The sequence below is a fragment of the Leptinotarsa decemlineata genome, unplaced genomic scaffold (assembly GCF_025532065.1).
Source record: "Leptinotarsa decemlineata unplaced genomic scaffold, Ldec_3_MD MMD2_P_RNA_scaffold_9, whole genome shotgun sequence".
In the NCBI taxonomy this organism is placed as follows: Eukaryota; Metazoa; Arthropoda; class Insecta; order Coleoptera; family Chrysomelidae; genus Leptinotarsa; species Leptinotarsa decemlineata.
Window position 1 is genome coordinate 12,667,206 of NW_027412536.1, and position 27,010 is coordinate 12,694,215.

General features: G+C 32.9%; 1 protein-coding gene across 1 annotated transcript in view; it reads right to left on the bottom strand.

The window, feature by feature from the left end:
• Positions 1-1,073: 1,073 nt before the first annotated feature.
• garnet (adaptor-related protein complex 3, delta 1 subunit-like garnet) overlaps positions 1,074-27,010 on the bottom strand; it is a 41,236-nt gene continuing 15,299 nt past the window's right edge. The window contains exons 9-19 of the mRNA XM_074170643.1: positions 26,394-26,542; positions 25,841-25,986; positions 19,303-19,504; positions 18,220-18,391; positions 17,765-18,042; positions 17,300-17,450; positions 16,856-17,003; positions 13,357-13,595; positions 10,136-10,282; positions 5,367-5,683; positions 1,074-1,507 (exon numbers count right to left, since the gene is read on the bottom strand). Coding sequence (XP_074026744.1) covers positions 1,428-1,507; positions 5,367-5,683; positions 10,136-10,282; positions 13,357-13,595; positions 16,856-17,003; positions 17,300-17,450; positions 17,765-18,042; positions 18,220-18,391; positions 19,303-19,504; positions 25,841-25,986; positions 26,394-26,542 — 2,029 coding nt within the window. The 3' untranslated portion in view covers positions 1,074-1,427. The remainder of the gene's footprint in view (positions 1,508-5,366; positions 5,684-10,135; positions 10,283-13,356; positions 13,596-16,855; positions 17,004-17,299; positions 17,451-17,764; positions 18,043-18,219; positions 18,392-19,302; positions 19,505-25,840; positions 25,987-26,393; positions 26,543-27,010) is intronic.

A 27,010-nucleotide genomic window follows, 5' to 3' on the forward strand; every position in this document is an offset into this window, starting at 1 on the left:
ATATATAAAATGATCTGCCGTCCACTTCTCAAATATGCACATAAAATTTAATCAAGTTGTCTAATCCTGCATCAAATAATCTCCAAACAGCTGAAACATCTACAGTAAGGAGTATTACCAAAATGCATCAGACTCAGAACATACTACACAATCCTTCAAATGCACTGTTGTATGAAACTAGAAATCCATAAAGGAGAGACTATCAGACTTAGGAAACCATTTTGCAAAAAAACGAAACTAACTTGAAGACCTATTGAAAATACTTTCCAACACCAGAACAAAAAATACAGTCAAGTACAATACAAGTTAGCATCCTCAGGAGCAGTTAGGCCATTAGCATATAAAAACACATAGTTGTAAAATTTAGTCATATTGATCTCCTGAGGACGCTAACTTGGCTAGCGAAACGCGCGTCGAGAAACCGTAATTTTTGTTCTGGTGTTGGTAAAGTGTTTTCACTAGATTCATTTTACGCCAGAGATTCCAGTACGAACTATCAAATTAACTTGGAGACCCTGCAGGCATTATGTAGGGAAAGAGCTGAAGGAAATACCCCGAAAAAACTATTTGGGAAAACATCAAATCACTCTTATAATTAATTATTATTTTGTTGTTTTTTTCCACAAATCCAATGTACCTTAGTTCTATTGTAAAAACATATGTAAAAATCACTATAAATATTTAAAAATTGTACACTGCCAGAAGGACTTCGGTCGATGGCCATTTGGTATTCACCAACAAATGACATTCATAATTATTATTTATAATTATATTTCTAGCTAATAATGTAAATACCTTCATAATAAATTATAGAAAGATACTGTTGAGCAGAAATCCTTTTTACCCTTCCTAGAATCTACAAAGTCATGTTAGATAAATATTCAGTTTTCTTCCCCATTATTCATAAATTACCTTTTATAAATAATTCTAGATTATTCAGAATAACATTGATGATTTTGCTTCACATATCCCACCTTTTTCAGTTCAAGACATAACATTTCATTGTTTTGTATATTTGAAAAGGAGTAATTAAATTAAATTAATCTATGTTAATAGGAAGTATGACATTGAAATTCTTATTATTAAACAATATAATTTATTGATTCAATTGGACATTATACTTTTCAAAATAAACTATCAGGAATACAATAAAGCAATAATCCAATATTATTATTAGTTAGTCTTTTTCTTATTAGAAATGGAAATCATAAGAGACCATGAAATGTATATAACTTCGCTAGTAAAGTAGCGAGTTTTGTTATGATTTTAAAATACTACTATATTCATTTTAAAGGTGTTGGTATGTTTGTTATCAACATATATCCTTAAAACATAATGTGGGATCTTCACTTTAGAGAGAGTATTTTACCTTGAATATATTAAATGAATAACAAAACAAAATAAATCTGTATATAAAATAACCCATATTACTGGAATTCTTTACTAGGCGTTGAAATTCCAACAGCTTCCTCATAGCCAGAAGAAGACTTTTTGGATTTTCCTTTCCCTGAAGAAAATAGACATATATAAAAATCTTTGAAAACTAAATAAATGTTAGAAAGAAAAATAATTTATATATTTTCATATTATCATTCAGTATATAAAGTAACTCATCTCTTTATCACCTTTGAGAAAAAATAAAAGAATGAGAGCTAAAAAACCAGGGTCTAGAATATTACTTATAGTATTTTTTTAGGTTAAATTTAATGTTTCAAATCAACAAGGGTTGTAATATTGGGCACTAGCACAATAAAAACTTGAGAGGACTTTGCGAAACCTTATTAAAAATCACTAGCGACTCGTCCCGGCTCCGTACGGGTGCAATGCTGATACTAAATATACATACAAACTCGTGCGCTCATTGCTAATTATAAAATGCTATAGGCCGAAGCGCGGCCTTCGACGCGCTATTTATAGGCACGCGCCGCCGGCCCCCCGGCTGGTACCGCTGCAACCGCTATGTCCCTGCATTTTGAATCTGTGATGTCTTCAAAAATATGTATTCAAATTACATGCCATATTGATCCTTTTCTCAAGTTTCTCAATTTCTGAGAGTTGCCGTTCGTATGGGGGCGACAGCTGATTAACGAAAAAACAGATTTTAAACAGATCTTAAATGCACAATGTATTTAAGGTACTTAACTGGATAAGGATTAATGTTGTAAGATTTAGCTAGCGTTTGCAATGTAAGCACAAAAAAATGTGTTTATTTACAACACCACATTAGAAACCTCTAAAATTATCAATGTTTCTCTACTATATTATGCATTGTTTTATACTATGCAGTGATTTCCGCATTTAGTGCTTTTTAAGTTTATTTTTGCTTATTTTTCCACTTCTCTGAAACTATTTTTTTTTGGAAATGGAATACAGCCCATTTCACTGGCTTATAATACTAGTTAAGATCAGATAAGAGGATCTATAAGTAGAAAATGGGAAATGGAGATGGATTGAAGTCTTTAGGCATGTAACTTGATTGAATTTGTTCTTTTGTCCCTTGAACCTGAGTTAATCATTGATTTTGAGTTTCAGAAAAAACAAATTGAACTATAGCAATGAATTTTCAACCTTGAAGCATCAAGAATATAAATCGCCTTTCCTAAAGCACATACCTGATATTTTGTTCTTCCTGAAAATAGTCAGACAAATTCTTCTTGAGTGCAAAACCAATAAAAGCTCTGATGGCATTCCATCTATGTTGGTTGAAAAACTGTTTGTTTCTTACCAAACCTCTCAAACAGGCTAGTAACTTGAGGAAACTTTAAAATGAAAGAAATCCTTACTCAAAATCATAGAATAATTTGTTTATTACCCGTCATTTCCAAGGTGATATAGATATTGAATGTTTGCTAACATTGCTTCCAATATCAAATCAATTCAAAAAACTAAAACCATTAACCCTTGGACATGAATGGAATCAGCAACTACCTATATTTCTGCGTTAAACATTCTTAATACACCCTTACTTAACTCAAACTTTAATAAAATAGATGGAGTAGGCATGTTTTTGTTTGGTCTCAAGAAGTTATCTTTTTGCCAACCCCATTCTTCAGAAGTTACTAAAGCATCATGTTTATATTGTTGAATTTGCAAGTAAACTCATTCCATATGCCATCAATCACACGTTGAGATGTAAAACCTCGTTAGCTCTCAGCTCGACAAGGGGACAACAGCTGGTTGATAGAAAAACAGTTTTCTTATAAACAAAACATGTAATTTTGCTGTATTCTCTGTTGGAGGTACGAACTAAGTTGTGTAGTATTTTCATAGGTATACAAAATAACAATTCAATCCTGAATGATAAAACCAGAAGGCAGGTACTCAACAAGGATTATACCTTGACTGAGTTGTTGCTGAGACTTGGTCATCGCAGCTACTTCAGGTTCCATTCGACCACTGCCTACCAGCCTGGATTTTGTTCTCTTGGGCCTAGGAGATTTACTAGAAAGTTTCAAGGTGATCTTTATGTACACAATGATTTCATTCAAAAAAACTATACAGCTAATTAGTGAAGTGTTCTTAGCAGACATAACGGCCCAGTTCGCTCATAGTTTCTCACATACTTTGATAATATAAAAAAACTCTTTTAGCCCAAAAATTCAATTCACAATGGAACAGGAATCCCAAGAAATAATCGCTTCTTGGATCAGACAAGGAGATCGGATAATGGAGCATAAACCAACACACACAGGCAAGTATCTAATTAAAAACTCCAACCACCAGTCAAGACAAAAGAGGGGATAAATTGAAACTTTAAGGTTCGACGCATATGTGAACCTAAGAGTCTCGCAGAAGAACTCAATCATTTGAAAAATACTTTCAGAGGGAATGTGTATAGCGAAGCCAAATGCGAGAGAGCAATACAACACAGGAAAGAGAGTGCCAAAACAACTTCAAATAAGCCTGTCAATGAAAAATGTTACGAACACAATTCAGTTAATCGAAAACTGTCAGAGAGAGTGAGGTCAACAGCTAAGGATTCCCAAAGAGCCTTCAATATCAGATTTCTTGAAGCTGTGGATAGGTCTATATTGCAACCACAAAGGGATCTCTGAACACAAGATAAATTGTCGTCTGGGGCAAACTGACTAATCAATAGTAACGGAACATGCACTTAGAGAGGGTACCCATGTTATCGCTTTTGAAAAGACTCAAGGGCTTGACAGAACTAAGAGCTACTACCCAAGTCTAATAGGATATGAATATGATATGAATTAAAAAACAACAGAACAAAAAAAGTCTAGATGCCTGCACTAACAACAAGTACTAATTTAATAAAAGCAATAAAAATGAAAACACGCCTACCACCAATGAAATAAAACCGGGGACTCGAGCACTTTATCTGTTACATCATCGCCTTTGATAGTGCCTACCGCAATTGTAGACGAAACATCAGGCATACCTGAAAACTTTTTACCTCGATATGAATCAACTCCTGACTTTACTGAAATAACAACCTTTCCTTCATTGTGGTTAAAAATCAAGAACTCAGACTAATTTGGATTATTCTCTATATCTGTTTTAAATCTGTTTTTCCGTTAACCAGCTGTTGCACCCCTACGAACGACAACCCTCAGAAGTCAAAACTTGTGCGAGCTAAGGATTCACAAGGTCTTACCTTTTAACGTGTGATTCCTAACACGGGTTGGACGATAGCAAGTGAAAATCGATCGTTCAGACTAGGGCTTGAACCACCGACCAACACGGCAGTCAATTCGAGTGAGTGAACAAAGTACCCACATCAAACCGGCCTGACTATAGGTTTGCCCCAATTCAGTTGAAGACAAATTTTTTTGGATAAACTTTGTCATAAACGTTAAATTAAGGTTTACAAGGTTTAAAAGTTTTTACCTCAGCAAGTTTTGACGTAAGTAGATTTATAGAGAAATAACATAAATTATATTCTAGACCTTGGTTTTCTCCTGAAATCAATGTTTTTTTTTTGTCCAAAAAGTAACAAAGAAGTCACTCTGAATAATTTAATATGTGTTATAATTTCTTGACCAACTTTGTTTTATGAAAATAGATAATATATGCACATAGATATATTGGTACAAAAATCGTTGAAACAAAGTGAATCATTTTAATTTTTTTGTTTCAAAAATGATTTGGTAAATATATTGGTTCAAAGAATTTCGTGAAAAATGTTTTCAGATACGCTCAGTGATTAATAATAATCACGGAATAAAGAGGCAAGTTACTAGGGAAATCTTTATTAACAAAAAATAAAACAACAATTATGTTTGAATAAACAGAGAATAATGAATATTCCTGATATGATCTAGAAACGAAATGAGGCAGAACCTAACACTCATGAAACCTTCCGATCTTTCATTTAACTAACAATCAATATATCAACAACCTACCTCGTTCCTTTTTATCTCTGGTCTTTTTCTCTTTCTTTACACTTTTTATCTCTTCGGCGACTTTTGCAGGAACCTCATCATCCAGAAGTAACAGATTTGCTTCTACTGGTTCCTTGAATGGCTTTTCCTTGTGTTTGCTACTTTTCTTCTTCTTTTGTTTCTCTGAACTTGGTAAATTAGAAGTCACATTTTCCTTGGCAGATTTTTCTTTACTATACTTGTCTTTCTCTCCCTTCTTTCTAGAATGTTTTTTATCCTTCTTAACATTGATATCACTTTTATGTTTCTCAGGTTTAGATGAATAATCAAGTGTAGGCCTGAAATTAATAAAAAGACTAATTTTAGGTACTGTACTGTCTTTATTATCCCAACAAACATTAAATGATCATGAATAGGGATTAACTAAATTAACTAAAAATACAAATTTAACAAAATAATGATATATTGAAGAAATCACACGTGATTAATATAAGCAGTGAACATTAAGTTTGTGAATAGGTATTGTTAACTAAAACTAAAAAATAAATAAATGAAGAATACAAGTGAAATTAACGTTTGTTTGAAATTGGTGGACAATGTTTCATGGTAAATTTCATTAGTTGAACTTCCATTGTCTAATTTGATACAAAATGATTTGAAATCCCTGAAAGACCCAATACAATGAAAATTAAAATGAATAGCTGAAAATAACAATTATATTAAGCAAAAAAACCCTGAAATGAAATTACAATAAAATAGAATATAAGCAACAATTGAAAATTGAACAATTATAAAGGAATAAAAATATAAATATTTCAAGCCAAGTTACTTCACGACGATTCTATTGTTAGTATCCACAATCATCTTCAGGTGATGACAGTCATCACTGTCATCACCTGACAGTCATCACTGTTAGTCCATTTATTTGAGAATTTCTTGTTCAACCACTAGTAAGAAATCAAAACATTAAAGTGGAGCACCGTACTGCTGAATGATCTGCTTCATCAATTCGAATTTGTATCTCACAATTATATGAATTCCCTTAAAATGTGTCTACAAAAAAATCAAAGTAGATCTTGAAAATAAAATGAATTCATTTATATAAAACTACTTCAGTTGGTTGAATGATAATGCATCTTACTCTGTTTATCCTAGAATTTTACGAACGTTATGGAACCACTTTAATTCCTGAATATGTATTCTGGGTTACAAATTTAAATCTTTGGAATTTTTTCGAGCATTGCAAAAATATTACAAATCGTTATTTTTAACACCTCGACACGTGTTTCGATCACTAAGTGATCATCTTCAAAGAGGAAGTTTTAGCCTTCCTGTCAGTTTTAATCTTCCTCTTTGAAGATGATCACTTGGTGATCGAAACAGGTGTCGAGGTGTTAAAAATAACGATTTGGTGTTGGGAAAAAACTCCAGTAATATTCATTACTACACCAAAGTTTCCAAACAGTGCATCATAAATTGCAAAAATATCAAAGAAATACAGTTAACACAATGAATAATAAATTTTACTAGTTAGGACAAATAAAATTCGAATGGATAGCTAAAATATCATATATTATATCAAGAATAAACCGTGAAATGAAAATGCAATGAAAACGAATAAAATAAGTTAAAAAATGAAAATGACCACAGAGTAAAAAAAATTTAAAAAAATCAAATGAGCATAAGCAAAAAATTAAAAAAGATGACTGAAAGATGATTGTGGATACTAACAATCGAAACGTTGTGGAGTAACTTGGCTTGAAGTCTTTTAATTTATTTTTTAGTTGTTCAATTTTAAATTGTTGCTTGTATTTCATTTTATTGTAATTTAATTTCAGGGTTTCTTGCTTAATATAATTATTATCTTCAGCTATTCCTTTTAATTTAACTAATTCTTTCAGCGTTTTCAAATCATTTCTCTCAGATTAGACAATGGAAGTCCGAACTATTTGATAAAAAAATATTTAGATGATTCTGGCTATATGGAAAATCATGTAAACCTGTATTTTAAATTTATTTCATCAAATACTTTTTCAAAAAAAATAATTTAATACAGTTTATTGTATGATTTTCATTATATAGGGTTTTACAACCGCGACATGTGTTTCGCTATACAATAGCTTTCTCAAGCATAAACGGAAATGGATTTTAATCCAGTATCGGTCAGTTCTATTAAAATACTTTTTCAATTGATTTTTGAATTTGAGAGCGAGTTAATTTTTTTTTTATTTCTTTGTATATATTATAATTCCAACATAATAAATCGATTTCTGTACAAAATTATCTTTGAAATAATTAATTGATAATAATTTTATTTGTCTAGTGTTATAACTATGAATATTATTGATTTCTATGTGATTTATGTTTGAAATTTTTCATTGATTTGTTATTGAATTATTGAAACAATAAATTCATTCAATATTGTTTACAAATATTTCACTTTGTGATATCATCTAAGAAGCAGTTTTTCTGTTGTAGAATTTCACACCGACACCGACCTTGAGGCATTAGGATTTGACCAATTTGAATTACACCGGCTTGTGAGCTCTGCAAAAATCATGTTGGTTTTAGTCGAATAATTTTCTATAGTAGGTCCAGTGGCTGTAGTGGTGTCCCCAGAACATATTGTTGAATGACAATCCTCGACATATTCAATCAGATTAGTAGCAAAAAGAAATATAATAAAAGAAAAAAAACAAACCTTAAAGGTTACCAAATCTACATTGCATTTTGCAGAAACCGAGGTTTCAACATGGTGAAACATTCGCCCCACCACACTCGACATTAAAAGGATAATTATTGTGGATCAAACTGAATTTTTTTATTGCGATGTCTCAAAATGCAATTAGCTCTCGTTGCAAACGCATCAGTGTGTTATTGGGATATGCTTGTTTTCATGCTTTTCAAACTATATTTCATAAAATTAAATCCTGAAGTTTGAATATTCACTATACGAACAATATTTCGCAAGATAGAAACAATAGATACAAGAGATAAGGAAATCGAGCTTTTATCTATGAGAAGTCGATTGAATAATTAGAAGAATTCTTGATGAGTTACATATGATATGGAAGTACATTTGATTTATTTTTGTACACAATTCTAACAACTGAAAATGGTAGTGATCACTCGACAATCGAAAGTATACGGAAATAAATCGTTGGAAAGTGTAGTTGAAACACTGTTCAGCGGAAAAGTATGATGAATTATAGATAGATAGATAGATAGATATGTTTATTCATCACTGAAGTTTTACAAGATACAGCATATAAACTTGCCTCCCTAAAACTTATCGGACTAGTCAGACATACAACAAATACAATTAGTATAAAAATAAAAGCATAAGCTACCCTATACCAATTTATATATACTATGAACAGAATGCTAAGAACTCGTCCATTGAATAAAAGGCATTTGAACATAAAAGATCAAACAATTTTGATTTAAATAATTTAAAGCTCTCAATTTCACCCATTAGTGTGACTGTGTGATTATAGCAAATAATTCCCTGATACATATATGAATTCTGTCCCAGTGATAAGCGAGAGAATGGCAAACGTATACAATTAGCGTTGCGTGTACTATAATTGTGGATCATAAAACCCCTCTCATGGCTGAAGTGCCGTTTTTTTACCTCAAGAGTTATTAAATATATATAAGCATGAAAGAGTTAGAATTCTCAAACGAACAAAGATTTCTCTACAGCTCTCTCGAGGGTTGGCTCTCACCATACATCTTAAAATTCTTTTCTGTATTATAAACACCTTTTGAATATGAGCAGAATTGCCCCAAACAATAAGACCATAACTCAGTGTGGACTGAACAAGACCATAATAAGCTAGCTTAAGAGTTTCCAGAGATACTGTTCCTTGTAGTTATTCAGTAGAAAACATAGAATCGAAAATGTGCTACAAGTTAAATTTTTGACAATTATAGAAAGTGTAGGGGATTTGGACTTTCAAGGGAAGTTTGGAAAATTAGATATTCGAGGGAAGTTTGGAAAATTAGATATTCCAGGGAGGTTTTATTTCATTGCAGAGCGGAATAAAACCCAGAAGAGTTGAGAAAACAAAATTTTGAGTTGAAAACGTTGGGATATTTAGGACTTCGTTGATTCATAAATGAGTATGTCACAATCATGACTATCACCTATTGTAATTGGGTTAGAGGATAAAAATGGGTGGTGATCACTATTTTGTATTTTTTATAATTTGAGAAGCCGTTTCTGCAACTGTGAGACACTTGATTTTACGACTTGCATTACAAAGTATAGATATTTTCACGAGCTATCTGCGTTTGATATTGAGAAAATAATAAATAATAGATATTTGTTACACGAGTAATTGTAGTCATATACAAAACAGTACATAATAGTCAAAAATTATATAATATTTAGTATAATTTTTGAATATGAATTGTGTTTTAGCAATTTCAGTAACAGTCTTCTTTACAACGACTGCTTTTTCAAGGTACTGAAATTTCAAAAATTCATTATAAATGAAATCCCCCCGCCCTGATCATTTTTTGTTTCTGAAGTTTAATTTGGTTTCAAACTCAAAGTCTCATTTTCCAATAAAGATCTTGCAAATAATTGAATGTATTTAAAGAGTTCTTCATTGAAATGGGAAATTCGCAACTGAAAAATATTCTACAAAATGACCGTGAACAATTATTTGGAAATATTTCAGTCTATAGAATCAGATTCAATATTCGGATGAATTTCCAAATTTCAATTAAATAATACCAACAATAATGAGCGGTTTTATGACACGATACTTCATTTTACTCACAGGTCTAAATCAATGTCCAGAGCTCTGTGGGGATCGTCCTTTTGGGCATGATCACTGTCAGAATCAGAAAGCGTAGCTCCCTCGGGCAGTTCCATATCCCTTTTCACTTCTATTGCTTGTACTTGATTTGCATCATCATCTGAGGAACTGAAAATGTTTTCAAAATCAATAACCCTGCTAAGAAAGTCTCCAATTTGATTCACAGAGTTCGCGGAAAATTTTGAAAGCTGCAATGTTGTATAAAAACAAATCAGTATTGCAAAGAAAATCAATAAGACGATTGTCATTGTTTTCATTGATTGACAGTGTTTTTATTCAGGTATGGATAAAGTATTTTATTCGCTTTCTTTTGATAATGATTATTTTAATATTTGCTGTAAGCCAGATAATAACCATTGTCGTCATTTTTATTGAAGTTTATAAAGTTGTCTTGGGAATTTTTCAATGCAGTTCCACTCTATTCCTAACAATACATATCAACACTTTTCTCACCCACCATTTTATTTCATTGAAAGAACAATTTTATCAGGTTTGAAGGTGGTTGACAATGTTTCGTGGTGCATTTCATCAGTTCGGACTTCCATTGTCTAATATGATATAAATTGATTTGAAATCCCTAAAAGAATCTGTAAAAAATTAAAAAGATTAGCTAATAAATAACAATTTTATTAAACAAACAACTGAAATTACAAACAAATAACATACAAGCAACAACCAAATAAATAAAAAAATTGAACTATTAACACGAGCTGAAAAATTAAAAAATCATTAACAAGAAATGAAAATTAAAGATTCCAAACCAAGTTACTTCACGACGTTTCGATTGTTAGTATCCACAATCGTCTTCGGGTGATAACAGGGTGATAACGAAGACGATTGTCGATACTAACAATTGAAAAGTCGTGAAGTAACTTGGTTTGGAATCTTTTAATTTTTAATTTTCATTTCTTGTTAATTATTTTTTAATTTTTCAGCTCGTGTTAATAGTTCATTTTTTATTTTTTTGGTTGTTGTTTGTATGTTATTTCATTGTAATTTTGTTTTTTGCTTAATAAAATTGTTATTTTTCAGCTAATCTTTACAATTTTTTACAAATTCTTTCAGGATTTCAAATCAATTTATATCATATTAGACAATGGAAGTCCGAACTGATGAAATGCACAATTTTATCGGGTTTGTACACTGACTGAAAGAGTTGTGTGAATGCATTTGCAATATCATTACTATTATCAAAGTTCAATCACCACATTACATAGATTCTGGTAAACCATTATTTTTCTGTTTGGTATTCACAAAGTTCCGAAAATTTTGTTCAATGCTAGGTTATTCTTAACTTCTTTAATGTTATTTTCATAATTTACTTAGCATGCTAATTTAATTGGGCTCTAATACTGAAAAATATCATGGTGTCATCCTAATTTTTGACAGTTTTGTGTAGCTTATGAGCTTTTTTTTCTTTTTGATAGTTAGTTTCTTCATATTATTGTCAAATCAACAGGAAAATCATGACTCACATAGGCGAACAGAGGGAACAAAATGTTGTATGCCTATGTACTGAATAACATAAATTTCTGTGACTGGTTAATATCAGATATGCAGCCATGATAAATGTCCAAATCAATACCAGCTAGATAGAAATTCAAACCAATATAATTTGCATTCTTGAAGTCGACAATAGAATTTTCATTTTCCAACTCTTTCAAATCATTGAAATTTGTTATTTTTATCGGTGGATGACAACAAACAGTCATTAGGCATTTCTACAAAACAGTTATTGAATTCGTTAAAAAATAACATTTCCAACAAAACAACATGGCATTTGTTAATTTTAGTTGATTAAAAAGTATTGTGAGACGAGAAGCAGTCCACAATATATTAAATCAAAATTCTGGTATAAAATTCATCCAACACAAAAAATCCGCCCACACACCACAACTGCAACACTCTTTTCGATGCACATTTGAGTAAATTGATGATCATCACTATAGTTTATTTGCTGATGATACCAACTGGATGGGTGAAACGTGGGTCAAGATCAATGCTGTAGTTCTGAGTAAGCTGAATGCATAATGAATACAGAAAAAAAAATTTGTCCGCGTCCGGTGTTTTTAGTTGTTCGACGTTTCGGCTTCGACTTTGAAGCCATTTTCAAGGAGTTACCACTACAATGAGGTCTCGATCTGCCTACGCCTCAGGTAGTGACACGCTGCAAGGGTTTTGTGACTTGACGCCGGGGGCTCAATCTGCCTACTCCCCAGGCCTCAATCTACTCTCGATCGTCGACTGTGTGTCCACACATTCTGGTCTGATATTTATGTTCCTGGACGAGTGGTGAGGGGGACTGGTAGAGCTAGTTATTGTGGAGTTGATAGTGAGAACGGGGTTGAGACTTGCAGAAGCGAAGTGTGCAATGTTGTAAGATGTATGACGTGACAGTAAGGATTTTCATGAATGAGTTAATCCTTGTTAATCATCTCGTGACTTGACGCCGGGGGCTCAATCTGCCTACTACCCAGGTCTCAATCTGCATACTCCCGAGCGTCGACTGCGGGTACACAGATTTCGGCTGCTGGTATTTATGTTCCTGGACAAGAGGAGGGGGAAACCGGTAGTGGTAGCGATGGTGGAGTTGGTAGTGGGAACAGGGTTGAGACTTGCAGAAGCGAAGTGTGCAATCTTGTAAGATGTATGGCATGACAGTAAAGATATTCATGAATGAGGTAATCTTCGTTAATCATCTCGTTTGTTGAGGCAGTTGGGACGTTTTTCAGTTTCAATAGCTTTGTGGATCATTCTGGCCTAGAGAGTTTTTTTGGTGGCATGGTACGGTACCGATCATTCACAACTTGACTTGACAGTGGTAGACAGCTGTGAAAAACTAAGAAGAGTACTGATGATGCCAAATAGGCTGAAACAGCTGTCTACGTGGCTCTCAATAAAATCAGATTGTGAAAGATCAGACTCATACCCATCTTTTCAATTTATTATCAAATCAAGAGATGCCATCGACTGCAAGTTTTGTTTGTGCATGTTCATTTACCTTTTATGATGGTTTTTCCAATCAACTGCTTGTTCTCTTATAAGAAACACTAAATTCAATTGTTGAATTGAATGTTGAGGAACTTATATTACTTCTTGTCACCCTGGCATTGAACATGACCAAATCGCAAACCACAGAGGTTTATATAATCAATATTATTAATTATTGTACTTTTACTCACCTTTCAGATTTATGTTTTTTCCTTTTGCTTCTCTTCTTCTTGGATTTCTTCTCATTGTTCAAAGTAAGATACCTGTCGGATCTTTTTTGACCAATAACTTTCAGTGGAATGTTTAAATCGATTTCAGTGATAGGAATTTGATTAACATTCTCAGTTGTATTACCATTACGTTCTATTATGCTGCTGCCTTTTAAATAATTGGGGTTATTCTGTTGTTCATATTGTCTGGCTTCCCGGTTCTGAAAGAGTTAAATTTGGTGAAGACAAAAGAATATTATAAAAATTTAGACCCAGTTCACCTTGTTCAAACACAAATCTTAACATCACAGTAATGTGTTGAAATCACTTTAATTCAAGGCTTGAAATCGATGAATAATTTGACTTTTTTTTATAAACATCTTTGACGATTTTTATCAAGAGCAATTATTTTTCATCATACATAGAAAATATCTTATTCTAATCATTAATTTTGGATAAAATTCAAATGACTATCAAAAATAATAATTCCCTGGTGATAATTTATAAATCTGTTGAATTATCTTAATGAAATATTTTTAGTCTTATAGAAATTTTGACTTTTTGTTCATACAGGGTGTTTCAAATCCGATCCTCACTATAGGGATCTCGGAAATTATGAGAGATATGAAGATGGTTAAAATGGGGCAAAGTTGGGCATTTACCTGTCTAACAATATGTCGTTGAGAAAGTTCTGAAATTCCGAGTGTGCCCGAAAATATCCGGAAAATACAGAAATTTCGGAAAATGGTTTTTATTTTTTTCTGGCTTTATTTTTCGAAGGATTTGAAAATAAATTGCACTTCCACATTGCCACTTTCTCCCTGCTATATATTGGTGTTTTCAGATTTACTATCCGACGTTTCGTCTTCCGGCCACCATCATCAACTTTATTTTTTCTTATGGGCGCTACATTGGATTCTTTCTGTTTTGAATAGAACCAGATTTTACCTTTTCAATGATGTATCATAAGTTATCATTCTTTTTCGAAAAATTGGAGATATTGAAAAAAATTAATTCTTATCATAATAGACTTTGACTTTGATCTTTCTAAATTTGACTTTCAATTTGTTAAACTCAATGACATTTTGTTATTGTACAAGTCATTGAATTTTTGGCGAAAAATGGCTTTCACGAATGAAGAAAAAAGAGATATGATACAAATTTATTATAAATACGATAGAAACAGTGTTAGGGCATCGAAAATATATTTGAACTTGTATCCCGAATGACAACAACCATACCGAACTATGTTCAAGGCCAAACATGAAACGGGAGCTGGAATATACCGAGCGGATAGAAATTTAACTACAGTTATCCGCTAGGACTATAAACATCCGTCTTTCAGGCGGAAGTGTATGCTATCTTGCAGTGTGCAAGGCTTATCAAATTGAGACCTCAAAGAAATGAGCAGATCAATATTTTAACAGACAGCAAGAGCGCACTAGGGGCTCTGACAAACCCGAATGTAACATCAAAACTGGTCTGGGAATGCCATGAAGAACTGAATGAACTTGCAAACAAATTAACTTTGTACTGGGTGCCAGGGCATTCAGGAATCACATAAAGCTGATGAATGTGCTAGACACGGATCATCAACTTCATATATAGGTCCTGAACTAGCTCTGGGGGTACCAAAATCATTGGTACGAAACCAGATTAGTAACATGGATCAATAAGAAGCACACAGAGTACTGGACAAAAGTACCTGGCAACAAACATAGTAGAGCCTTCATTATAGTAGGGATCGGCTCAGAATAATTACAGGGTTACTAACCAGTCATTGGCCGCTTAGAGGACACCTGAATAAAATGGAGCTGTACAACGGAGACCTCAGCTGCAGATTATGCAACGAAGGGATAGAAACAGCTCTACACATCATTATGCGAATGTGGGGCACTGAATCACAGGAGGCAGGCAATATATGGATGTACAAAATTACGCCCAGAAGAATATGCCTAATATCCAACACGGAACCTGTACAAACTAGTACAGGGAACAAGACTGACGGAATGGGTGTCATGAGAATATGGGAGAATAAATGCAATAAGCATAAGAAGCTGCAGTGTTTTCTGGAGACTTGGACTAAATGGACAAGTCAGACAGCTCCCAAGGCACCAAAAAAAATTTACAAGTTATTGGATCAAAATCTCGCCGAGTTTGGTTCATTTGAAAAGCCGAAGAAAAATACGGAAACAGAATGGACCAGGAAACTAAAGAAAATTTGATAAATGAGGTATGTATGAGGTAAGTTAGACATTGTGTCCTTTTCAATAAAAATTAATAATTTACAGATAAACATGAACCCTGGGAAATCACAGCAAGTGCATTTTGAGCATTTGCTGTGATTTACTTTTGTCTTTAAATTTTAGTTAATTATTGTTGTTTGTTCAAAGTTCTATTTTCATTGAAAATGACACAATGTCTAATTTACCTCATACACACCTCACTTTGATTGTTGATTCTGTCTCCGTATTTTTTCATTGGCTTTTCAAACGAACCAAACTCGGTGAGATTTTGATCCAAAACTTGAACATAGTTCGATGTGGTTGTCGTTTTTCGGGATACAAGTTTAAATACATTTCCGATGTCCTAAAACTGTTTCTATCGTATTTGTAATAAATTTGTATCATATCTCTTTTTTCTTCATTTGTGAAAGCCATTTCTCGCCAAAAATTCAATGACATACGTCATTGAGTTCAACAAATTGAAAGCCAAATTTAGAAACATCAAAAGTCAAAGCCTATTATGATAAGATTTTTTTTTCAATATTCTCCTATTTTTCGAAAAAGAATGATAACTTATGATACATCATTGAAAAGGTAAAATCTGGTTCAATTCAAAACAGAAAGAATCCAATGTAGAGCCCATTAGAAAAAATAAAGTTGATGATGATGCCCCGTAGACGAAACGTCGGATAGCAAATCTGAAAATAACATTACGTAGCAGGGAAAAAGTGGCAAAGTGGAAGTGCAATTTATTTTCGAATCCTTCGAAAAATAAAGCCAGAACAAAATGAAATCCATTTTCCAAAATTTCTGTTTTTTCCGAATATATCCGAATATACTCGGAATTTCAGAACTTTCTCAACGGCATATTGCTAGTCAGGTAAATGCGCAACTTTGCCCCAATTTAACCATCTTCGTATCTCTCCTAGTTTCCAAGATCCCAATGGTGAGGATCGAATTTGAAACACCCTGTAAAAAAGTAGTTGTTTCGAATCTTTTTTTTTTTCATGTATTTCAATGTTTATATAAAAGTAGTTGATTCGAGATGACTTGTTCTTCCAGTTTGTGTCTGAAAGTTACTTCTTTGCATGATCTTCACATCTTTGTAAAGAGTTTATTATATAAATAATTAAATTCTTCCTTTCTTTGGAAGATTCTCACATTTTTTTACATCTTCTGTTGAATGTTTTTCCTGAGATAGGACAATATTTTAGCTCAGCGGCAAAGGGATTAATTCCAATTAAATGTTTTCTTACCTTTTTCAGTTCCTCTTCTGTCGGTTCAGATTGATAAATAATAGATTTAACTTTGTCTGGTTTTATAAAGAGATTTTCCATTATTTCTGGTTCACTGTCAGTTTCAGATTCCTCTATTGGGTCATTTATGGGAACATCAAGATCTAGGCTGAAAATATGAATTAATATATCACTAAATTTGAATTTCCAAATAATCAAGTATGAGGATGAATATAGTGGTAATAATACTCTATCAAAAATATCTTTGTTTAGTGATCAGTGAAAATGAAGTAGTAGGTCGAATTTCTTATAACTGTCAATAAATCTGAATTTGGAAATTAATAGCATGCTTCATTGATCTTTCGTAAGGCGGGAAGTTCATATTATATTTATATGTTTTGGTATACCATTGTGATTACGGCAGTTTCCTAGACTTGAAAGAAATTGTGAATAAGTAACACTTACCCTTCTGGCAAAGGTACTTTCTTCTGAGCTTTGGGAGCTACTGGATTTAGTTCACCACAAAACATGCTGATCAATTCCTCAGAAATTGATTTAACATTATTTTCAGATGAACTGTCTAATGCAGGCATTTCAGAGGTTTTTATTGTCTTTTCTAAAACGAATAAATAAAAATTGAACAATAAACTTTGATGAAATGAAAGATATTTTCAGTATTTATCTTATTTTCTCTTTCATAATTCCTTACCTCACAGATGTATGTGTTGCATTCAATGAGTACATAAAATTACTAAGTTCTAGGATGCTGTTGTTACAAGTAAACTCATAATTTATTTGGAAATTTGTTTCTTCATCAGAATAATGGAGTTTGAGTAACAAATAAGAGGACAAAGCCTAAGATTGTAAAAACTGGAGCAATACCATTATGGCATCAAATTCATAAGAGTTAACATATAAACATGAACTTACTCATTGATATCTCCTCATGAACAATTTTAATTACAAAAAGTGAAATGCTGGCCCTTTCTTGAACTTCTAACTCTCCAGATTTGATGCTTTCATTCATTTTTTCTGTCACCATATCACAAACCTTAAGTATTTCATCATACTTTTCTTCAATTTCGTATTTTCCAATTAAATGAGCATATATTTTGAGGATGTTTTGTAAGAAAACAGATTCAATATGTTGTGGTAGAACTTTATATTTCAACATCGATTTCAAGGTTTTTTCCATATCCTTCAGTTCACTATAAAAAAATCAATAGAATAGAATGGGGTTAGATTATCACTGAAGTCACCACAAGGAAGCTTTAGCTACCGTATACTGGACCCGTGATTTCCGGGTCTAGTATACGATATAGATGATAAATTAGCGAGTGGGTTTGATATAATCAAAAGCCATAAAAGGCAATCCTCGTACCTACCTTACAAACTCTCCACAAAGCCATGCAGCTGCATATAAAACTTCTTGCATGATCGTAAACTGTGAAGTTGAAGTATACACATCTAAGACTTGGGCCATTTCATTCACAGCAAAACATCTTATTGCCTGCACACGTATACATACATCCATAATCTGAGCACCAATAATATGACCTGAAAAAAGTATATCCGTCACAAAAAAATTCATGGTATCACATTCAATATTATTCTAAGCCTACATCATCCCCTGCAGCACCGAGAGGGGCTTGATCCAGTGGAGTTATGTGACCCGAGACTAATGATCAATGGAGTTTCTGGGATACCAGATAACCTCTCGGAGTATTTAACTGCATCCCTGCAGGGAGCTTCATGGATGTGGACAACCCTTTCCCCATACTCATGGAAATTCAATGGACCACAGTTTCAAATACAAGAGGGATAACTTTTCGTAACTCTACTGACATATAATGAGAGTAGTACAAGCCATACTACAACACATTGAATGGGCTTATTGAGGCAATTTGAGGCCTCAAGGAAATGAGCGGATCAATATTTACACAGATAGCCAGGCTGCACTTGGGGTACTGAAAAACCCAAAAGGGTTGTCAGGACTGGTCTGGAAATGACGTGACGAACTGAGAAAACTGGCGAACAATAATAGATTGACTATATATTGAGTGCCAGGATACTCAGACAACAAAAGAGCTGATGAGTGAGCCAGACACAAATCATCATCTCCATTTATAGACCCTGAACCAGCTAAGAACGATAAATAGTACTGGGAAAACACAGTGAGAAAAACCTCTATAAAGGGACTGCCCGAAAAGAGAACCAAAGAACTGTTTAAACACATCAGGGATTGGCTCATAAAAACAACAGGGCTACTCTCTGGACACTGTCAATTGAGAGAACACCTAAACAAAATAGGTATGTATAACAAAGACTTCAATTGTCGGCAATGCAATAAAGGGACATTCAGGCAAACATGAGGCACTGTATCACAGGGAACAAACAATTCAATACTTATTTTATAAAAAAAAAAAAAAGTAAATAACAATAATATAATAATAAAATTATCACATCACCTTGTTTGGAACCAAACTCCATCTGCGCTAACTCCACTAAAACTGTAATGTACCATTCAAAGTTTGTAATAAACTGATAGTTATTTTGTGAGCATATCAATATAATTTTGCTCAACAGTTCATCCCTATAAATGGTACCTTCTGCCTTGTCCATATGTACCATAAGTTTTTTCACGATTTCCATTAGATTTTTTTTAGAGACCTAAAAAGTAAATGAACTTACTTTCACAAGAGAGCTAACAAAATAATTTTATCACAATTTATATAAAGCAATAAAAATAAGAATAAAATAAATTAATACTCAGCAGATTCAGGTGAAATTCAAAAGTGTATCAATCGATTTATTGAATTGTTTCAAAAGAATTGTTGTAAAAGAATTTGAATGAATTTTCAACAGTTTTATAAATTTTTATTTTGTATTTTGCAAGATATCCAGAGAGAACAATCGATATCTACTTGTAAGGAATGTTCTTCGAGAAAGCTGGATGGTCTGACCTTTGGAAATATCGAGAGCAACATCGTGAGACTCCCTGTTTCTTGATTGTGTTATTTCAATGGTGAATGGATATAAGTAAAAAGGTCCCCTGTTGATCTTTGCTTTCGGAAAACAAACTGATGATAGCTTGAAGCAAATATTTAAGAATGTGTTAAGAGTTTTCTTCATGATTCCAGATATTAATATAAATGTAACTGATCTATAGTTCTTTGGTGGATTTTTCTTACTTTTTTTAGGTATAGGTTAGCAGTCTTCTGACAAGCAAAAAGGAAGCACTTTTTTGTAAGATAAACTGAAAAGTCTATAGAACTCTGGAGCAAATTTATTGGCGTATTTTCAAGTACAATGAGAGGTGCTTCATAAGGGTCAGAAGCTTTATTGATGTTAAGCTGTTTTAGTATTCATCTAAACCATGCTGTCAAAAAGTAACATCTGTTTTTGTGGATTGTACAGTGGGAAGACTGGTGATTTTCCCTGAAAAGTCAAATGGGAAACATTCATTTCTCCCCTAGTCCCTATACACTAGGATGTGGCAAATGTCCCCTTTTTTCCTTCATTTTCTGTATGTAGTACGTCTTATTTCATTTTAAGTCGAAATTGTGCTTGTTTTCCAACAAATGGCATGCTACTGTTAAATTTATTTACATGAAAAATTTACTAGAATTAGTAGAATCATTAGCAACAATAATTTACCTGTTTTGTACATAATAGCTACATGTTTACCAATTAATAATCTCTATTAATTAAGGTCGATAATTTGTATAAATTGCATTGTAAAGTAGTGTGGAGTACCAGTTCAATTGAAGATGCTACTATATAGTGAAAAGCGATTGGAAATAAAATCTATATCATGAAAATTTGTAATTATTATCACGAATAATTTCATCTTATCTGAACCGCATACACAAAATCTTCGTCTGAGACAGACGAACAGAGCTCTATGCGAAGAAGAAATATCTCATGTATCAAAGCTCTAACAGAAATCAAAATGAGGTCTGAAGATTGTATGAAGGACAGATACACATGTACTAAGAAAATTAATAATGCAAATTAAATTCTAAACATTCACATCTCGAAATATTTATAGACATAGTTGAAATTATAGTTGAAACGACATGAGGAGTTCGAGTTGATTTTCAACTGAATTAGTAATTCAATTATTCCCTTTTGAATTTCAATGCAATTATGTTTTCATCTTTGAGAACAGTAAAGAATTTTGTTACAGAAATTTGTGAATCGAGGCTGAGAATATGCACGAATTAGGATATTGGAGTTTGGAAAAAGGGGAATTATTATAAAACGGGAATTATTATAACACCCCACATATGCACCACCCTTAGAATTATAAAAAGTTGGTGCGGTCTTCAATTTATGAACTATTCTGTGAAAATCTTTTTTTTAAGGACAAAACATAGGAACTACAGGAAAATCCTTAAGGCGCTCTAGGTTGGATTCTGTTGGATTTCTGTTGGATATCGCTGTATTTCTGATATCAAATCAAATCAAAATATACTTTATTGTAAGAAGATTTTGTATCCCATCGGCAAAGCTTTGCAGGTATAAATATAAGCATATCAAATCAAATCAAATCAAAATATACTTTATTGTCCAAGAAATACAATGTTAATATAAAAAAAGTACTAAAAAAGTATAGATAAAATACCACCATGTATAAAGTGATAGTACAAAGAATAAATTGCTAATATATTGTTACAAGGATTCGCTCAAATACTCTTCCAAACTATAATAGGGTCTATCCACAAGTAGGTTCTTCACCGCCTTTTTGAAATGAACGTTGCTTAAATTTGCAGATCTCATTTCTAATGATAAATGATTGAACAATTTACCACCATTATAGTATATGGAATCCTTGATTAAATTCGAAGTTGGGATGGGAAGTCTAAAGGTATAATTGCTATTGCGAGTAGCATAAGGAGTAGAAGCAAAGTTAAACTTCGATTTATGTTTATAAATAAGGAACACTGTCTCTCAGATAAAAAATGCGATGACTGTTAACATTTTATTGGCGGTGAACAAATTCCTGCACGATTCTCTGGGTTTGACTTTACAGAGACATCTTAGTGCCCTCTTCTGTAATATCATAAATGTATTCCATAATGTAGTCGAGATTCAATAAGTGCATGGTAAACGATCTTTGCGACATGGAAACCCAACTCATTTGAAACCACTCTAACTGCATAACATCCTGAGGAGATCTTACTCTTCAGTTGTTCAAGGTGTTCATCAAATTTCAGCCTATTATCAGTGAATACACCGAGAAACTTTGTGTTTAATTTATTTTGTAATATGGCAGCATCTATTGAAATGTCATCAAGCAAACATTTGAATGATATTATATTCGTTTTGGATGCATTTAGAGAGAGTAAATTTGCATTGCACCAGCTCTTCACCTTCTTCAAGTCGGATGATATTATTTTATTTAGTTCCATTGAGCTAACTAATGGTGTATAGATAAAAACTGGCAATTAATAAAGGTTTGAATAAAACAGGTACAAATACAATAAAAATAAATATAAAATGGAATACACTTTTGAAATGATTCATTAAAATACTCTTGCAAGCTATAATAGGGTCTATCAGCTAGCAAATTTCTAACTGCTTTCTTGAATTGTATGTTGGTCAGATTTGGAGACCTTATATCTACTGGTAAGTGATTGAATAATTTTCCACCATTATAAAAAATGGAATCCCTGATTAATGTTGAGTTAGGTATAGGAAGTCTTATATTAAATATGCTATTACGAGTAGCATAAGGAGAAGAGACAACGTCAAACTCCGTTTTATGTTTGTGCACCAAACATACAGTTTCAAGAATGAACAGTGCAACGACGGTTAACATCTTATTGGCCGCAAAATAGTTTCTGCATGATTTCCTAGGTTTGACTTTACAGAGACATTTACTGCCCTTTTCTGTAATGAGATGAGAGAAGGGTTGCACTGCATGTTCCCCAAAATGGTATTCCATATCTTATTTGGGATGTTGCTGTGTGAAAACCCAGCTCGTTAGAAACCACCCTTACTGCATAACATCCGGAGGAGATTTTACTCTTGAGCTGCCTGACGTTTTCATCAAATTTGAGCCTATTATCAATATAGACACCAAGAACTTTTGTGTTCAATTTGTTTTCCAAGATATCATTGTCTAGTCAAGGATAATAAATTAGCATCATACCAATTTTTCACCTTTTCTAAATCAGATGATATCTTTTTATGTAGCTCTACTGGGTTTTTTTACTTCCACAATATTGTTGTATCATCCGCGAATAGAGTAAAGCTGCCAGATATATCTATCATAATCAAATCATTAATATACAACAAAAACAGAACTGGACCCAACACAGAACCCTGTGGCACACCAGATGTGATTGCCCTGCTTTCTGAGAGTTCCGATGTTCTTACCATTTGAGTTCGGCCTGAGAGGTACGATTCAAACCAATTGTACGTCACCCCTCTGCAGCCATACCGGTGAAGTTTTTTGAGTAATAATTCATGATTAACACAATCAAAAACCTTCGAAAGGTCACAGAAAACTTCGGCAGCTACTTCACCAGCATTTATTTCTGAACAAAGTTTATGGAGGAAAGAGAAAATTATTTCACCTGTATCTTTCTCCGTCTGGAACCCGAATTGGTTATTACTCATGATATCATGCAAATTTAAGGAATCGAATTGCTTATTACTCATGATATCATGCAAATTTTAGAAATAATTCAATCGTTTATTCACTAATTTTTCAATAATTTTCGCTAAGGTTGGAATTAGAGAAATGGGCTGCAGATTAGAGGGATTATGCAAATCACCACCTTTATGTAAGGGAATAACAATTGAAGTCTTAAAAGAAGGAGGGAATGAGCCAGTTTCGAAGGAGGCCATTAATGAGATTAACTAAAGTTTCCAATGCATTGTCTGGTAGATTCAAAAGTATTTTTACAGAAATCTCATCATACCAAGCGGTATTTTCATTTCTGATGTCGTTCAAGGTTTCAATTAATTCATGAATATCTGTGTTATACAAAATGAGGCTATCATCGATATTAATATTTTCTAAATTGAATAAGGGATCATAGGGCACGCGAATAGTGCTGCTTAGCTTTCTAGCAATGGTGCAGTAGAATTCATTTATTTTGTTAGGATTTAATGGAATATCAACCTTTTTTTTTTCTTTGATTTTCCCCTGAGGTCATTTATTATGGACCAAGTCTCTTTAATTTTGTTAGTTGATTCTCCAATTCTGTTTCTGTAATACATTTTCTTTGCTAACCTGATAGTTGATATGTAGCGCTCTAAGGAGAAACAAATGTTCCAAGTCACTTGGAACATCTTCCGAGAAAGTATCTGTAAAAAAGAGACAAATCTCCAACCTATCTTCGATAATTCAAACTATCAAGGTTACTTGTGATGTTCGTGTCTTCAATCAGTCGGATGGCTCTTTTCTGGAAATAATCTAGCAGCCTCAAGGTATGCTTAGGAGCGGAGTTCCATACATGTGAACAATGGTCTGATCTGAGCTTTATAAAACATCAAAAGTTGCAGAGGTGTGTATAGTTTTCTGGTTCGGATCAGTATTCCAAGCTTTTGAGAAGCAGCCTGTGCAATTCCAGTAACATGATTGTGCTCAGACATATTAGCGTTGATGTTAAAAGTATTCGAGAGATATCCATCAACAGTCACTTGCAGGAAACGTTCTTTCAGGAAGCTGGAGAGCCATACACAAAAATGACTCGACAAGCCATAGCATCGAAGTTTGCCCAGCAAACCCTCATGCCACACACGGTCAAAGGCTTTAGAAATATCAAGCGCAACAGCTCCTGACTATCCATGATTCTCGATTGCGTTATTTCAAATATGGGTGACATACGATAGAAGGTCGCCTGTTGATTTTTGTTTTCGAAAGCAATATCAATGATCGCTCAAGATGTCGAAGCCTTCCAAATATTTTAGCATGTGGTGGTTTATGGCTTTCTCAATGATTTTTGATATCACTGATAGCAAAGCGACTGGTCTATAGTCATTTGGAAGATTTTTCTTCCCTTTCAGTGAATAGACTGAACGCAAGCAATCTTCCTACCAGAAAGAAAAACCCCCTTTCTAGTAAGACAGGTTGAAAACTCTGCAGAATACTGGAGCGAATTCTTTGGCGCACTTTATAAATACGATGACGGAAACTTCATTAAAACCAAACGCCTTATTGATAATAACAATATATTGGCAAATGTTAACTTTAAAATGTCAACTTGACATCATCACTTACTGTGTGCCCAGCACCTTTGAGAAAAGAATGCAGGCATTTACTGATTCCCTTTATCAAGAGTGCTATAGATCAAGTATTTATAATGGAATATTTCATATATGGAGAAGGGGTTTAACTGGGATTCTAGGCATCTTGTGCAAATCATACTGTATAAGAACATCGGGAGAGGTGAATCTTTTGAATATAATCCAACTATGTCTCCTCGATACAGTATTCAGACTTATTTTGATTTCGGTTAGATTCAACAGTGTGACATTTCTATACTTCTCTAGACTTTCTAATAAATATAGGAATATGGGAGTTCGTTTTTTTATCATACTGTTTCCTGTCGCCTTTTTGACTCAGTAGCCTTCTGCAATACTTTTTTTTTTCATCTGTACTCCAGAATATTTGCAGAGTGACAATCACAAGTAACAATAAATTGAAGTATTCTTTAATGTTTTTCATTATGTCAACTCATTCCTATATTAATAATTGCTGAATATTAACAAGGACACAATTTTGGAGACTCACATTTGTCTTCTGTTAAGAAAGAATTTTAATGAGAAATTCACACATTTTTTTCAAGTTATTTACAATTACAATTATTTACAATTTCGTTTGACTTATGAAAAATACTGAATACACAATTTCGTTTACATGATAGTAGATCCAATTTCATAAGGTACCTACTTTGTGAGCTATATTAATACAAATCATAACACAAATTAAATTTTATAAAGATAAAGCTGTTCAAGCACTTCAAATTAAACTGTTCAAATACTACTTACCATTCCATAGAGCAAATCTAAAGCCCTCAATCTAATAGATTCATCTTTGTCTTCCATGCACTGCAGAATGAGGTCTTTATGGGCTTGGACACTTTTTGGGTGTGTTTTCAGGATTTTGGACATGGCTAACAAACCCAAATACTTGACTGAAACAAGTAGACAAAATTAGCATGAATAAATTTAAACAACGGATTACATCAATCGATATATTGAGTTGTAAACTGATCAATTTTTCTGTATAATTTACTACCGTAATTGTAATTTTTTATTTTTATACACCGCAAACATAATATCTCTAGTCTTTTACTATAATAACCTGTATCTATTTTTTAAACAAAAAAAATGATGAGTTTTCAGAACAGAACCCTATGTATATCTCCTTTTCATCTTAATTTGACAAAAAATTATTCGATTATTATATTCACCACTTACTGATTATTTTTCTTTTCATTGAGAACAAAAATTTCAATTGAAACAGGATAAAAAACAAAAATTTACAAATCCAAAGCTCGGCTTTTCATGAAAACATCATTTTCATTGAATGAATACTTACGATTTTGGTCGGAATCTTCAATAAGTATCCTTAATTTTTGTACACAAAGTTGTATACTGGCTGCATGATTAGGCATTCCAGTTGATATACTTATTAGGACAGCAATGACTGTATTAATACATTCATAAAGTAAACTCATTGCAGAAGTGCTGTGAAAAAGAAGTAATAATTATTCATCATGTTATTTAAATAGGGCATCTACAAAATTTTGAATTACGATAATATGTGTGAACTACTGAGTTCAAAGTCTGTAGGTGTTTTTTGATCCACAAGCTCCACAACTTTGTTCATAAGAATGAGAGAATTTATCCTAAAACTGATTTCATTTCAGTAAACCAAGTGAAAATTTGGTAACAGTTTCAAATTTATTGCATATACAAATTGACATTATGATTTATTACTCAAAAACGATAGCTTGAAAGTGAATGCTCAAAAACAATTGGTTGAAAAGGCAATTGATCAAATGGCGAATTCCTAGAATAATTTTTGCTCCAATATACAATTCGACGGTCCCAACGAAGACTGTAGTAACTCTATTTTCATGAAAAATGAGAATTGAAACTTTCTGTTTTTTACCACTTTTATTTGTAACTAACATTACCGCAGTTTCGTCCTAT